At 42.1% G+C, this 16,207-nt stretch overlaps 1 protein-coding gene across 1 annotated transcript in view; it reads left to right on the forward strand.

Moving 5' to 3' along the window:
* Stard9 (StAR related lipid transfer domain containing 9) overlaps nt 1–16,207 on the forward strand; it is an 83,661-nt gene that overhangs the window by 20,774 nt on the left and 46,680 nt on the right. The window contains exons 4-7 of the mRNA XM_034494049.2: nt 11,098–11,214; nt 12,646–12,678; nt 12,765–12,826; nt 14,602–14,714. Coding sequence (XP_034349940.1) covers nt 11,098–11,214; nt 12,646–12,678; nt 12,765–12,826; nt 14,602–14,714 — 325 coding nt within the window. The remainder of the gene's footprint in view (nt 1–11,097; nt 11,215–12,645; nt 12,679–12,764; nt 12,827–14,601; nt 14,715–16,207) is intronic.

A 16,207-nucleotide genomic window follows, 5' to 3' on the forward strand; every position in this document is an offset into this window, starting at 1 on the left:
AATGTGATTCTCTATGACTTCTTCAGACATCCTTAGTGCTATGTGTCTCTTCTTCCTCACTCTCCGTGTTACCAACATTTTAAAAATATTGTCCAAATACTTGAGATGCATGCTAAAATCTGAGAACTAGTGGGGTTTTTGTTGTTTTTTTTTTTGTTTGTTTGTTTGTTTTGTTTAATTTTGTTTTTGAGACAGGGTTTTCCTATGTAAAGCCCTGGCTGTTCTGGAACTTTCTTTGTTTAGACCAGGCTGGCCTTGAATTCACAGAGATCTGTCTGTCTTTGCCTCCTGAGTGCTGGGATTAAAGACATATGCCACTACAGCCAGCCAAGAACTAGTGTTTTATAAATTTTCTATTCATTGGCAAATAGGAATGTTGTACTTATAGGTTGGAGGAAATGTGCTAAGCTGAAAAACAGCTATCCTAAATGGGTTAGTTCCTTCATAGTCTACTTTACAAAGAACTTTCAGCTAGGTGTAGTGGTGCATACCTTTAATCCCAGCACTCAAGATGCAGAGGCAGGCATGTCTCTGTGAGTTCAAAGCCAGCTTGGTCTACATAAAGAGCTTCAGGACTATATAGAAAGACCCTGTCTTTAAAAAAAAAAAAAGTACCTTTATATATGCTGCCATATTTGGTGTAGATGGTTATCACAAAATGGTCATGACAGTTAACCATTACCCCCTTCACCCCCAACCCCAACTTTCTACTGAGGGTATATATCTGAGCCTGCCAAGCAGAAGCTATACCATTGAGCTATACATTATAGGAGGGCTGGCAAACTTCCTTTTATTTAAGACTACCTCTTTAAATTGCAGAGCTGAGTGAGGCTGGGTGATATGGTGTAGTAGGTAAAGGCGCTTGACTGAGCCTCATGACCTGAATTCAGTCCCCAGGACCCTCATGGTAGAAGGAGAGAACCAACTTCTGCAATTTGTCCTCTGACCTCTGACAGGATGGATGGATGGATAGATAGGTAGACAGAGAGAGAAAAGTTGTAGAGCTGAGCCTGCTATTTGGAGAGACAGACAGACAGACAGACAGGCAAGCTGTAGAGCTGAGGCTGTCATTCGTAGTCATCTGTTTCCGAATCCTGGGCTTAGTTTTACAGTGACACATAACCTTTTTATTAAATGTGGGCTCATAATTTTTTCAGTGGTTTCTGCAATAGCAGACTCTGCTACTGTGAAAGCAATTTTCTAGGAAATATTGCCAGAGGAGAAAGGGCAGGTGGAATGAAGAATGGGGAGGGACAGCAAGGAAGGAAGCTGAGCAAGTGTTACTCAGGGCTGAGGTCAGAGCAGTCCTAACAAGTTAGGCTCCACCAGTTGTCCTAAACAGATCAGTTAGAGAATCATGTAGTGGTGAAAAGCAGAAAGGGGAGATTGGTTCAATCTCTGGCCACATTGGGAAGAGGAACAAGGAGATCCAATGATCCCCAGCCTCCAAAGTGACCTTGGGGGTCAGGTTTAAATAGAAGGGAAGGTCAGGTTTAAATAGCAAACCTGGTTATTCAGATGTGAGCCCATCCACAGCAGTGTCTAAGCTCGCTTCTCTGTTACAAGGTGATCTAACAACTCATGTGAACCAGGCTTTTCTTTCTTCCAGCATGAGAGTTCTCAAAAAATTATAATTCCTTGGAGCCTATCATCTCAGAGTCTTCCAAAGGTAGCCACAAGAATCTCTTTAGAATATCTTCATTCCTACAGGACAGCTACACAAGGGACACTTAAGAGGATCTAATTCAACTGGGATGTGTTATATACACAGAGTGAGTGGGAGTTTCCTTATCAGTAATTTTTTTCTTCAGATTTTTCTTACACGGACTATTGCTTAAAATTGCCCTATAAAACCTCTGGCTGGTAAATGGAGTTCCCATAACCTGAATACAGCCTTTAGACAGGCTGTATTTAGGTGTATAGGCTTTTAAGAGTGAAACCTACTGATAGGCTGGCATTCTTGGGAATGGTAAAGGAATCCAGGTGTGTGTGGCTAAGGCACTGATAGTGTCTGCTACGAGGCATCAAATCTGATCTATAAGATGCATCTGGAGTTTTGAAATGTGTGCTGATCCAAAAGTGGGATATAGGAAAACTACTTTGTATTAACTGTGTCTAAACTGCTTTTGGTTGTATCCTATGGTTGTGGGGCAGCAGACTGTGCTAGGAAACTTGATAAGGTTGAATGGGTTCAGAGATCCCGGAATTCACCTGAAGATGGTGTCTCCCTGCTCCCTACCAGATAGATTCTTGGCTCAGAACACATGACCACACTCCCCACAAAGGGTTGTGACTTATGTTCACATAGTTCTCCATGTTAATGAGGTATCTAGATGGGCCCTGAGGGTTTAGCCAATAAGCTTCCTTCCTGGACATTCCTTCCTATAAAACCACAACACTTAGCTCTGGATGAAAGGATAAATATTTAGAACAAAGTTAAGAATTGTTGGTTTAATAAAGTGGTAGTTGTAGGCTCTTCCCCAAGATCCATGACTTCACTAGCCCTGGAGAGTTGGTTAGGTTTCCAATACAAAGTATATTTCCCCTCTTGTTAGACTGAAGTTTTATGTAATGAAGTTCCCTTTTTAAAAATATTTTTAATTATGTATATCAGGGCAGGGAAGATGACTCAGCCATTAAGAGCACTTGTTGCCTGCTTCTGACCTCTGTGTGTACCAGACATGCACATGGTACACATAAAATAACTCTAAGTAATTTAGTATGTATGTATGCTTATATGCCTGTCAGTGTAGTGGCCACAGAAGCCAGAGGTATCGGAGCCCTAGAGTTGGAGTTACAGGCGGCAGCTGTGAGCCGGCTGAGACTGGTGCTGGGAACCAACCTTGGGGCCTCTGCAAGGGCAGCATGTGTTCTTAACTGCTGAACAATCTCTCCCTAGCTCCTAAGATCCATTTTTTGGTGTGTGTTTTTTGTGATTTTTTTTTCCCTAGTCCTGGGACCTGAACCTAGGTCACTTGTGTCCTAGGTGAAATGGGGGGAACCTCAAACAGGATTTTAAAATTCCCCCTTCAGAAAGCAGAATACATGTAGTGCCTCGAGTTACTCTCAATGCTATCCCTGTGTATTCACATATTTTCTCACTTTAGCTCCTGACAGCTTTCTGTTTTGAGAGTTTTGTGTTTTCCAGATATCATAAATTCAGAATTGGTACATTTTTTTTCTGGCTATTGAGCTAGTCCATCAGGTTAAGGCACTTGCCACCAAGCCCGACAACCTAAATCGGATTCCCCAGGACCTATAAGGCAGAGAGAACAAACTGAGTCTCACAAGTTATTAGTAGATTTTGTTTTTGTTGTTTTGTTTGCTTCATTTTTTTCCCTTGGGCCTGGTGATGCATGCAGTTAATCTCAGCACTGGGGATGCAGAGACAGGTGGGTCTGTGAGTTTGAGGCTAGCCTGAACTACACACTGAGACCCTGTTTCAAAATTAAAAAAGAAAAAAAAGAATTTCTCCATTTACTAACCTTGAATACTATTCAAGGTCCATCCATGTTATTTCACAGACCAAAATTTGCTTTATTTCCCAAATTTTTCCTTCTGTGGAGGAAAAGTTTATCTACTAATTAAGTTCTACTTATCCCCCTCCTCCATTTTCCTTAATTTTGTAGAAAGACTATAGGTTAAAATGACATGTAAGCTCTTTGTAACTAGAGTATATGAAACTATACTTTACTGTGGTCACAGTGTTTGCTGTATTTACTGATAGACTGTTATTTCCATTGCATTTTGGGTGATTCATAATTTCAGTTTTTATTTTTCTGTGATTGAAGGGTTATCTATCAGTGATTTCTTAATTTTTTATTTTTTATTTTATTTTGGTTTTTTGAGACAGGGTTTCCCTGTGTAGTCCTGGCTGTCCTGGAACTCACTCTGTAGACCAGGCTGGGCTCGAACTCAGAAATCCGCCTGCCTCTGCCTCCCAAGTGCTGGGATTAAAGGCGTGCGGCACCACTGCCCAGCCTATCAGTGATTTTAATTTCTGTCCTGTCTAATAGTCTTATATTACTGATGGTTTTGTGACTGAACTGTGGTTGCCTTGTCATGGAAAGGACACACTGCACTTAGTAGAAGAAAGTAAGCATGGTTCTTAGCTTGCACTAACATTTGAGTCCATATGTTTGTTTGTTCCAAGTTCCATAGTTTCTCACAGTGTGACACAGTTGTTCGTACAGCTTAGACAGGCCCTGTTCAGGTTTCTCCTGAGTCATTTTTCCATTGCTATAGTGAATACCTGAGACGATCAGCTTTGACAAGAAAGGATTTATTTGGGGCAGAAGCTACAGTTTACATTCATTCAGCCCTGTTGCTTGAAGACCTGTGGTAAGCATGAGGCAGAGCAGAACTGCTGGAAGGTGAAGAGAGAGAGAATAAGGTGTTTGTTGCTAAGGTTAGGAGAAAAGAGGATGAAGAAGGGGCAGAGGCCCCAGCCTCCTCACAGGGCACTAGTCTGCCTCACACTGCCCCTCAGGGAACCAAGCCAACCAAATACTGGCCCTTGGGACATTTCCAGTCCAGTCTATGTATATACCGTCCATGTCATCTTCTTGGTTCTTCAGGCAGCCTTCTCCTCTGGTAGGTTGAGTAACTTCATTTTGCTCCTCCATGTCAACTTTTCACCCTTTCCCACCTTACTCTATGCCCCAAGGGGTGGCCCAGCCCATCAGGCTGATCAGTGGGTTCCTTTCCTCTCTGGCTTGAGGTTGGGGTCAAATGAATGAGATTCCTAGCAGGAGATTGGGGAGGCAGTTTTTTGCAATAGGATTGGCCCACTCTGGCAATCTTTTTTAAAAAACTTTTTCATACATTATATCACAACCACAGTTTCCCTTATCTCCACTTCTCCAAGTCCCTCCTCCACCTCCGTCTCCTCCAGATCCACTCTCCTCAGTTCCATTACACACACACACACACACACACACACATTGCATATGTATATATATGTATATATATATACATATGCATGCAGGCTTCCCAGGGATACCAATCAAACATGACTTAACAAGTTATAATAAGATTAGGCACAAACCCTCATGTCAAGGCTGACTGAGGCAACCTAGTAGGAGAAAAAGGGTCCCAAGAGCAGACAAAAGTCCCACAAGAACAACAAGCTATAGACCATGCAGGTTCAGTGTTTGTCCAGTTTGGCAATCTGTAAGTCAAGGTTTCCCTAAACTGGTAGGTACCCTGCCTGCCTCCCTCCTCTCAGGTCCTGGTGATCTCTTTCTCTCTTGTCTTTGAGCTCTCTCTTGTGAGCTCAGAGTAGTCAGCTACAAGTTGCTGTGCTATCTCTAAGTAGTGTTTGTATTAAAGTTCTAGTGCATGATTCTAGCTTGAGAGTCACTGGTCTAGCTCACTCCTGGCTGATGCAGTGCACAGCATGTTTCTTATGTCACTATTGTGTTTGTTTTCTGGCCATTATTAATCTGTCTCAGTCAGACTGTAAACTCTTCTATGGTTGGATAGCAGTCTCATGCATTATTTCCTCCCAATTGACTTCATCTGTTTCTGAAAGAAAACTCTGAGTTTTATTCTCATCACCCCTATTTTACCAATGGTGTAAAAGGAAACAGCATGTGACTGACAATAGAAAGTGCTACCACATAGAAAGTGGTAACACTGGGAGCCATGTGACTCAGACTTAACCCAAATGCAGTGTGCTTTCTGTTTTCTTTCTTCATACCTTTTCAGGAGATCCAGGGTCTTGTACATGCTAGGCAAGCACCCTTAACCACCAAGCTATAGTCTCAGCCCTTTTATTAAAATAGAATTCTTGAGGCATTTACAAATTTACAGAGAAGATAGTACATTTAAAGAGTTTTCTTCCCTTAACCATTTCCCCCAGTTCTTGAGTGTTCACTTCCTATAAGAGGGTATTCTGTGATATAGCCACAATGCAACTTTCAAAATTGAGAAATGAAGTGACTATTTTAGTGCCTCGTGATCGTCAAACCAAGTTTAAGGTTCAGTGATTGTCCCAGTAATATTACAGCTGAGAGATGAAAGGAAACAAGCCCAGAGCAGGAAAGAGGGAGGCAGGTTCATGTTCACATCCAGAGAGACAAACACAGGCAGATAGGGGGAATGAGCAGGCCTTGGAGTAGGCTGCATCAGCAGTGCGGCACCAAACTGAGTTGGAAATTCTCAGTCCATGACGCACATACCAGGTATCAGAAGATAGGTTGGTGTGGAGCCATGCCACCATAACGTTAGATATCTGTCACTTCATGGGGTACAACAGAATCCTACTCTTTCCTTAGTCTTGTATGTCTAGTAAATTCTTGGATTCAGCCCCCTCCTTTAAGATAGGGTTTCTCTGTGTAGTTCTGGCTGTCCTGGAACTCACTCTGTAGACCAGGCTGGCCTTGAACTCAGACATCGCCTGCTTCTGCTTCTCGGGGGCTGGATTAAGGTGTGTCCACCATGCCCAGTTCCCTTATATGATTGTAAAATACCCATGTGCTCTCACAGTTTCAATTCTCTTCAGTAAATGTACTGAATGGCTCCCCATAAATTCCTAGGGATGTCATTTATCAGTTCATGCTGGATTAGTGGTGCTGACTGTGGTACAGTTTCTGGGTCCATCCAATAGCTGTTATTCTTCATCCTCAAAACAGAGTCAAAAGCTACTTGTAGAGTCTCTTAGGGCAGTGGAAATCCACTGTTTTATACAGTATGAAGTAACTTAGCATAGGGCATCGCCTGATCTCAACACCAGACAAACAGGAAATCTTTATTCATCTGCCAGAGTCAGATAGAGGCTGCTGCTTCTTTTCTGTGGGGAAATCTGCTTTAGAGGAACAGAGACAATGTTTGATCTGTACTTGAGCCAGGGCTGAAATGATGTCTGTTAACCCTGTGTTAGGCATGATTATAATTTTTTGTGGGTCTGGAGTTTGATAGGCAAGGCACTGTACCACTGAGCTCCTGAATTAGGAGCATTATTTATTCATTTCACAGATAAGGAAACTAAGTTTAAGTTATTTGGTCAGAGATCCAGCTTTTAACACAGAAATCTCAAAGTCTGTGTTTTTTCCTATTAAACTTTCAGTGGATCTCTTTAGAGGAAAAGTTAGGTTGTTCTTTTGCCAACTAAAGCCCCACTGAGTTACAGATCTTACAAGAATATTCTTTCTTCAAATAAGAGACTCCAAACTCTGCTTTTTATAGCACAGTGAAGTTTCATGGGTGTCAGTGTGTACATATGTCCAATCATTCTCACCTCACCATCTCTGGGATAGGCAGGGTAAATACAGTTCTGGGACCATTAAGATTTCTATAAGTGATTAATGGTGTAATTGAAATCATATGATTAAATGCCAGCAATTGTTTAGATCAGTTTCTGAATTAAAGGTTCTTGGTACCAAATAGAGTTAATTTTTAAAGAAAAAAGAGTCTCAAGTCTTGCTGGGCAATGGTGGTGCACACCTTTAATCCCAGCACTTGAGAGGCAGAGGCAGGTGGATTTCTGAGTTCAAGGCCAGCCTGGTCTACAGAGTGAGTTCCAGGACAGCCAGAGCTATACAGAGAAACCCTGTCTCGAAAAACAAAACAAAACAAAAAAACCAAAAACCAAAAACAAAAACAAAAAACCTCAAGTCTTTTCAGACTTGAAACATCCCTCTTAGCTCTTCACTAGAATGTTTCTGGTAGCAACATTTGAAGTTAATATTTGATACTTAGTTTGAATACTTTATCATTCTATACTGGAATTGTCTCAGTTTCTGTTGCTTTGATAAACACTATTGACAAAAGTCAACCTAAGGAGGAAAGGATTTATTTTTTCTTATACTTCCAGGTAACAGTTCATCACTGAGGCAGGGCAGGAATCTGGAGGCAGAAGTCTTGGAGGAATGCTAGCTTCTTATTGGCTTGCTCCTCATGGCTTACTCAGTCTGCTTTCTTACAGCATCCAGGACCATCAGCTCAGTATGGCACCACCCGATCAATCAGCAATTGAGCAATTCTTTGTTTGTTTTCAATACAGAGTTTTCTGTGTAACAGCCTTGGCTGTCCTCAACTCACAGAGATCTGCAGGCCTCTGCCTCCTGAGTGCCGGGATTAAAGGTGCACACTGGACTGAAGGTCACCTACAGGCAACTCTGATGGAGGCTTTGTTGTCAGTTGAGAATCCCTTTTTCCAAATGACTCCAGCTTATGACATAAAACTAGCCAGACAGGAATCACATGAGTTTTTTAAAAGTTACTTTTGGTATGAGTCGACTTGGGATAGGTAACATAATGTCTAACAGAACAAAAATCTATCTAGACCAAAGAAACCTATCAATGGCAAGTTCCTTTAGTAATATATAGGCCACCCCTTATGTTTGGATCTTGAGCGGTTGTCATGAAATTGTTAACAGTGTGGTTGATTCTAGCTGGATTTGAGAAAGGTATATAGGCATGGCTCAGCCAAGTATGGTGGTGTACTTGTTTAATCTCAACAGTCAGGAGGCAAGAGGCAGGTGAATCTCTGAGTTTGAGGCTAGCCTGGTCTACAAAGCTAGTTCTAGGATAGCTGCACAGAGAAACCAAAAAACCAAACCAGCCAACCAACCAACCAACCAAACAAACAAACAAAAGGCTATGGTTAGTTTGTATTATGTACTTTCTACTACTTAAACTCTTAAAGATAGATAGATAGATGATAGATGATACATAGATAGATAGATAGATAGATAGATAGATAGACAGACTGACAGATGAAGTTGTTTATCTCTTCTGAATAGGAGTTTGCAGTACACTGTAATTCAGTGTCTTATGTTAACCTTTAGGTTGTCACAGTGAGCTGTTTACATCTGCTTCATTGTGTTAACCTATGTGTAGTAGAACACGCATTCTTTGCTTATTTTTCTCTTTCTAAGGTTGTGGGTTTTCCAGGATCGATGGGCTAAGTTCATTATTCTTGGCTGGAGCCCAGAAGCCTGTTGACAACTTTTATCATTAGGCAAAGTGCTTTCTTTAAAGATCTGTTCTGAAAACATTTAGGCAGTTATGTGCATTTGGATAAAAACATAGACAAAGAGGACCTAGGCCCACTGCACATATGTAGCAGATGTGCAGCTTGGTCTTCATGCGGGTCCCCCAACAGCTGGAGCAGGGGCTGTCCTAGACTCTGTTGCCTGCCTGTAGATCCATTTCCCCTAACTGGGCCACCTTTTCTTGCCTAAGTAGGAGAGGATTCTCCTAGTCCTGCAGTGACTTGGTGAGCCAAGGTGGGGTGATACCCAAGGGGAGGGGCTACCCTTTCTCAGAGGAGAAGGGAATGGGGTAGGGGCTGGGTGAAGGAGGGCCAGGAGGTGAGTGGGGCTTCGATGAGGATGTAAAGTGAATAAATAGATTAATTAATGGGAAAAATTGGACAAAATAACTTTTTTTTTTGTTTTTTTTTTCCCCACTGTCTCTTTACTCTGCTCAGCTGATCATAAACTGTGGGCAGAAAAAAATTTATATTTAGATATGGTTTTTTGCTGTCTCCACCTCTTTTTCTAGCTCCTGCCCTAGGAAGTTGGAGTTCTGTGGAAGATTTTCCAAATAATTAGTGAGTGGTAGTTACGTCATCTAGTATAATGCAGCAAAATATACTACTTCTTCAGACTCAAGAATTTCACCTGCTCTGACTTTAGGAGGCAAACAAGACCTCACCCGATCTTTAACTTTGCTAACATGAAGTTAGTGTGACTAGAAAGAGATCATGGAGGTCAAGTCTTTTAATGCCTTTTGCCCAGATAACGGAAGCGTTAAAAAGCAAACAAAAACAAACAGTTCTCTGCCAAGAAGCATAAGTGCAGCTGCTAAAATATGGAGCCATGCAGTCCTGGCTTCACTCCTGTCTTTTTCTGGTTGCCCCTAGTTTCATGTGTGACATCAGTCTCTACAGCAGTCTGTGTGATACCGATACAAATATCCATCTTACAGCTAGAGAAACTGAAGCTTACAAAACTTGCCCAGGATCACCCTGCTTTGAAGTATACCACCCACACTACAATTTGGAACTGTAGCAGATCAGTCAGAATTGAAAGGGAAGTCAGAGAAAAACCAAAAGATCAGGAACACATTGACACCCCCTAGGTGCCAGGAATCACAGCACAGAACAGGCAGTAGCGCCATCTGCCACACTAAAGCTGCTGTGCTTGCTCCTCTGGGGGCGTTTGTCAACTGCTGTCTGCTTTTGTCTGTCTTTGGAAAGTCTCCCCCGTTGGTAGCCTCTTCTCAGGTTCATTGTCCCAGCACCAACAAGTAAAGAGGACGCCGAGTTAGAGAACTGGGTTCTGTTTTTCAGCAAGATCAACACCAGTGGCCGGAAGTGTTCAGGTGCTGCCTAGCAGAGTTCAGTTAGGGTTTCGAGCCATAGTATTTCCCTGTGTAAAAGGAAAAGTATGTTTTTGCTTTTTATCTTTGTCCTGCCTTAGATTCTTTTTGTTAGACTGTAGAACACTGGGGCTGAGATACAGCTCAGTCCCTTAAGCATACTCACTGTTCTTTCAGAGGACCCAATTCAGTTCCTAGTACCCAGATAGCTCACAACTCTCCATGACTTCAGTCCCACAGGATCTGATGCCCTCTTCTGGTATCAGCAGGTACTCACATTTGCATGTAATACTCTATAAAATACTTGCACATACACAGAGATAATTAAAAATAAAATCTTTTTAAAAGGACTAGGAAATATGTACTAAAAAAAAAAATCTAGGCTGCGTCTGGAAAGATGGCTCAGCAGTTAAGAGCACTGACTGTTCTTCCAGAGGTCCTGAGTTCAATTCCCAGCAACCACTTGGTGGCTCACAACCATCTGTAATGGGGTTTGATGCTCTCTTCTGGTGTGTCTGAAGAGAGCAATGGTATACTCACATAATTAATTAATTAATTTAAAAAATCTAGGCTGATATAGGTACTTAAAAATATTTGAGCAATTGACTTGACTGAATTTTTCCTTACAATCTTTTTCCTGAAGTTAAATTGAGTCTTATGAAATGATTGATTTAGATTCAACATGTTATATTCTTTAGATTTAAAATATTTCTAAATGTGCTATGGGAAGGCAGGCCAATGACAAGCTCTCCGCTTTCGTTGTTACAGGTGTTCCGGGACTTGGGGACTGTAGTACTGTCTGGAGCCGACAAAGGCTACAACATATGTCTCTTTGCGTATGGGCAGACAGGCTCTGGGAAGACGTACACCATGCTGGGGACTCCAGTGAGTATTAGCACTGAAATGAGCTATCTTCTAATACCACAGAAAATCCGAATCTTACATTGTCCTCACCACTGTGATATAGAATGTAACCTCTATAGTCAACGTTAATGAGATTGATGACCCTTTTCTCTATTAACAATGGGATGTCACCACTTTTACTGAATGGTGACTTTGGATAATTAGTTTCTTTTTGTGACCTTGAAAAAACAGAATTTCATGGTTCCCTTTGACAAAGAGTCTTGTTGGTCCTATTGGAGATGCATATCATTTCCAGGTCCGTCACTTGAAGCTCAGTACTTTTGTTGGGAATTAATCTGGGCTAACTCCTAGTGCTATACAAAGATGAGACTGCTGTGTCCAAGTTTAAAAGCTATGTGTGTTAAAAGAAAGCAAGAGAAATATCTGGGCCAGGAGTGTTTAAAACTATGCAGAGTGTAATGCAAGTTGTTTTTAATCACAGAGAATTGAAGGGATAATTCTAGGTGTGGTAGTGCATACCTTTAATCCCAGCATTTGAGAAGAGAGGTGGATAAATCTCTTGAGTTCCCAGCCAGCCAGGGATGCACACTGAGACTCTGTCTCAAAACGAATAACAGCAACAAAAATAAAGTTAAAAGAATAGCATTTTTAAATAATACCTTTCTGATGCTAGGCATGGTGGTACACACCTTAGTTCCAGCAGAGGCAGGAAGATCTTGGTGAGTTTGAGGCCAGTTTAGTCTAAAAAACAAGTCCAGGACAGTCAGGACTCTGTTACACAGAGAAATCCTGTCTTGAAAAACAAAGCAAAACAAAGCAAACAAACAAAAGACTATCCTTTGTTTTAGATTTAGAAATATGCTAATGAGATGACCTGGGCAGGGGTTGACAGGTAACCTTGCATAGGGACAGTCTGAAATATTCACCCCTCTGGACCCAGCTCATTGTTTCCTTTGTCCATGGCTGGTGTGGTTTCAGATATTTGAAATTAAAAGAAGAAATTGCCCATCGAACCAAGGGGAATAAAACCGGAAACCTTTGGATATGAGGTAGAGGAAATAGCAGCTTCTTTGAATTTCTGCACAGTTTTGCAGAGGATGTTCATTCATGTGTCCTGTGTCTAGGGATAGCAGTAGGGATCTAGAATAGACCACATGAGTAGTGTGAAATTGTCCAGGCATGATAAAATTCATTGCAGGAAAGCACATGTCTAGGTTTGCCTGCTTCTCTTGTCTGTCTTATGGTGATAATCTGCCCCTCATCTGTACGTTCTTTTTGTTAGTGTCTCCAGCTTCTAGGTACTTCTATAGAGGCTGGCTAACACACACAAGCTCACACCCCGTGTGCTCAGGGACTCCAGGTTTCCAGGTGTTTTGTGGTAAGAGGGAGGCACGTGCCCCAAATAAGCAGTAATGTTTTCCTTTTTTTTTTTTTTTTTTTTTTTGTCACCAGGCCTCTGTTGGGCTAACTCCGAGGATATGTGAGGTATAGATTCTCTTTTATCATGTTCTCGCACAGTGAGTTTCCTATGTCAACCCCTCCAGTAAAACCTAACCCTCTGGTTTGTGCAGGGTCTCTTCATCAGGGAGGATGACTGTGCCTCGATGCCTTATTCCCGTAGCATAAAAGTAAGGTAAGAGCTCAGGCTCCAGACTCCAGATGTTTCATTTCCACTCTAGATTTCATGTTTCCAGCTCCTTTCACAGAGTCATTAGAGGGATGGACAGAATCCACAGAGGACACATCATGTAGTATAGGACGTGTAGTATAGCCTCTGGGTTGCAGGGGTTCCTCTAGTGCCTCTGTTCCCTTTACTTCCTGTAGTCTCATTCTTGCTTTTGGGATTTCCCCTCCTAACCCTTGTTGGCTCATTCTGTAGATTTTAGACCGACTTCCCAGACTAGTGCTAGATCCAAGATTTTTGTTTTGTTTTGTTGAACAGCATCATGCTATGTAACCTAGGCTGACCTCTTTATCCTGCTGTCTTATCCTCCTGAGTGTGCGGTTGTAACCATGATCCTCCATGGCCTGACAAAATAATGTTTTAATTAAGCTGCAGCGAGAAAAATATTGATATGTAATTACTAGGTTTTTTTTTTATAATTTTATTTGTATGAGTACATTGTAGCTGTCTTCAGACACAACCAGAAGAGGGCATCAGACCCCATTACAGATGGTTGTGAGCCACCATGTGGTTGCTGGGAATTGAACTCAGGACTTCTGGAAGAGCAGTCAGTGCTCTTAACCACTGAGCCATCTCTCCAGCCCTATTTTCTCTTTTTCTTTTTTCCTTCCTTCCTTCCTTCCTTCCTTCCTTCCTTCCTTCCTTCCTTCCTTCCTTCCTTTCTTCCTTTTTTCCTCCTTCCCTCCCTCCCTCCCTCCCTCCCTCCCTCCCTCCCTCCCTCCCTCCCTCTGTTCCTTCCTTTCTTTCCTGAGACAGTATTTCTCTGCATAGCCCCGACTGTCCTATAACTGGCTGTAGACCAGGCTAGCCTCAAATTCACAGAGATCAGCATACTCTGCCTCTTGAGTGCTGGGATTCAAGGTATGCACTGCCTGGCTTTACTAGTTTTTCTTTAAACCTTGTACTCTCCTTCCTTTCTCACCTCCTCTCTTCCACTCCTGTATATGTTATCATTGTTGGTTTAGTTAAGAATGAAATAGATCTCTAGAAAGTATAATATCTTGTTCACAGTCTTGGTTGTGTAAAACAGATCAGAGTTGTCCAGCTCACAACAGGGCCAGGGATGGGACCTTCCAATTTAATTTCCTCTGTTGGCTTACTAGTGGTCCTTGAGATGAAGCATTCAAGTTTATGAGCCTATGGTGTATGGGAACCATCCTCATTCAAAGCACCACAACCACCCATACCTCCCCCAAATAGTGCCTGGTTGGTGATCTAGGGACCAAGCATTTAGATGCCTGAGACTCTGGGGAGCATTTCTCATTCAAATTACCACAAGTACATATACTACTTTTGCAGAGGACTCATTTTATTTCCAGCATTCGTGTCAGATGGTTCATAACTGCCTGTAAATCTAGTCCAGGGTATCTGACTCATTTTGGCCTCTGAGGGCACTAGCACTCACATGCGCAACCCCTCCCCCATATAAATATTATAGAACAAACAGAAACTGGAACAAAAGAAGGATCATGTTTGAAAATTATTCATCGAAAGCTAATCTAAAATTGGCATTGATGTTATAAACTGGGATGTTATTAGATGGTAGCCAGTGGTCAAAATCTTTCTGTGCACATGGGGAAAGACCCTTAAGTGGGAACCCTGGCTTGGCTGAAGTCTTAAGGTTATCAGAGCCAGAACAGGAAGCCAGAACCTTTTGGTTTTCAATTTAGTGTTTTTCCTTTTTCTTCAGAATCTAATTATCTTGCCTTTTTCTTTGTCTTTAGCTTCCTAGAAATCTACAATGAACGAGTGAGAGATCTTCTGAAGCAATCCAATCAAAATAAGTCTTATACTTTAAGGGTCAGGGAGCATCCAGAGATGGGACCCTATGTCCAAGGTGAGCTTCTGTGACCTTGGGAATTGGAGAACCATCTGAGGTGTAGGAAGTTCTCCTAAAGTTTGGTAACTTTCTCAGCATGTGTAATGATGGTTTCTGTGTGCTGGCTAGATATAGTGATTGAAAAGACTTCTGAAGCTGGGTGGTGGTGGTGCACACCTTTAGTCCCAGCACTTGGGAGGCAGAGGCAGGTGAATCTCTGAGTTTGAAGCCAATCTGCTCTATATAGCAAGTTCCAGGACAGCTGAGACAGCGAGAGTTACACACAGAAACCCTGTTTCAAAACACTGAAAAGAGAAGGAAAGGGAGGAAGAAGAGGAAGAGAAAGAAGAAGAGGAAGAAGAGGAGGAAGAAGAGGAGGAAGAAAAAGAGGAGGAAGAAAAAGAGGAGGAGGAAAAAAGGAGAAGAAGGAGGAGGAGGAGGAAGAGAAAGAAGAGGAAGGACCCCTGTGATTCCAGCAGATGTATTTCTGTAGGTTCGAGATCAGCCAATCTACAGAGTGAGTTCCAGGACAGCCAGGGCTACACAGAGAAATCGTGTATTGAAAAACCAAAAAGAATAAACAAAAAAAAAAAAAAAAAAAAAAAACCCTCCTGGAACATGTAGGCAACTGAACCTCTATGTGTAGTCAAGAGAAGCTCTTCTGACAGATCTGACAGGTAACAATTGATGCTAGGCTTGAAAGGCTCATAGGACCCAGTCCTGGGAAGATGAGTAGAGTCAAGCACTGACACTGAGCCTGGGTACCATCTCTCATTTACTTTATTAGCCTTGGTTCAGAAATTTAGGAGGGACAATTGTGCTCTTTTAAGGAGTAAAGTTGTATCCTTTTATTGTGGGGTGTAGCCACTAGATAAAATTACTTGGAGACAGGTTCAAGCTAATAGAAAGTTTTAATACCCAGTGGGCAACTGTACTAGGTGTTTAGAACCCAAGTTCAGCCCCAACCTTTCTCAGGGTGGTCCTTTTTAAAAAAAGATTTAATTATTATGTATGTAGTGCTCTGTCTGCATGTATGTGAGCTGTCATGTTGTTACTTGGAATTCAACTTAGGACCTCTGGATGAGCAGCCAGTACTCTTAATCTCTGAACCATCTCTCCAGCTGTCAGGGTGGGCTTTTTAATCACAGAAAGAAAAAGAAAAACCCACATCTTGGCACCTCAGCAAGAATGGACAGCCAAAAGAGGAACTCCAAGAAGCCAAAACAGGAGAATAGGGTGTTTAGTGATTTTCTTGGAACTCTGGACTTGGATGGATTAGGCCTTGTTCTTTTTGGCCGATGTTAAGGTCTCCATGCTAGGCTCTTAGGTTAGAGCAGTGCCTCTGTGCCTCTAACATGGTGTCAGTTAGTTTAAGGTCTGGGGGCCTGTAACTGATAAGCTGTGTTACATTCCTCACAGCCGTATGCTAACTTAAATCTTGATAAGGAGAGACACATGAGAGCTCTTCTGAGCAGGCGTGGCTGGTCAGTGGCATTCACTGATTCTGTTAC

Source organism: Arvicanthis niloticus, chromosome 2 (assembly GCF_011762505.2).
Source record: "Arvicanthis niloticus isolate mArvNil1 chromosome 2, mArvNil1.pat.X, whole genome shotgun sequence".
Taxonomy (NCBI): domain Eukaryota; kingdom Metazoa; phylum Chordata; class Mammalia; order Rodentia; family Muridae; genus Arvicanthis; species Arvicanthis niloticus.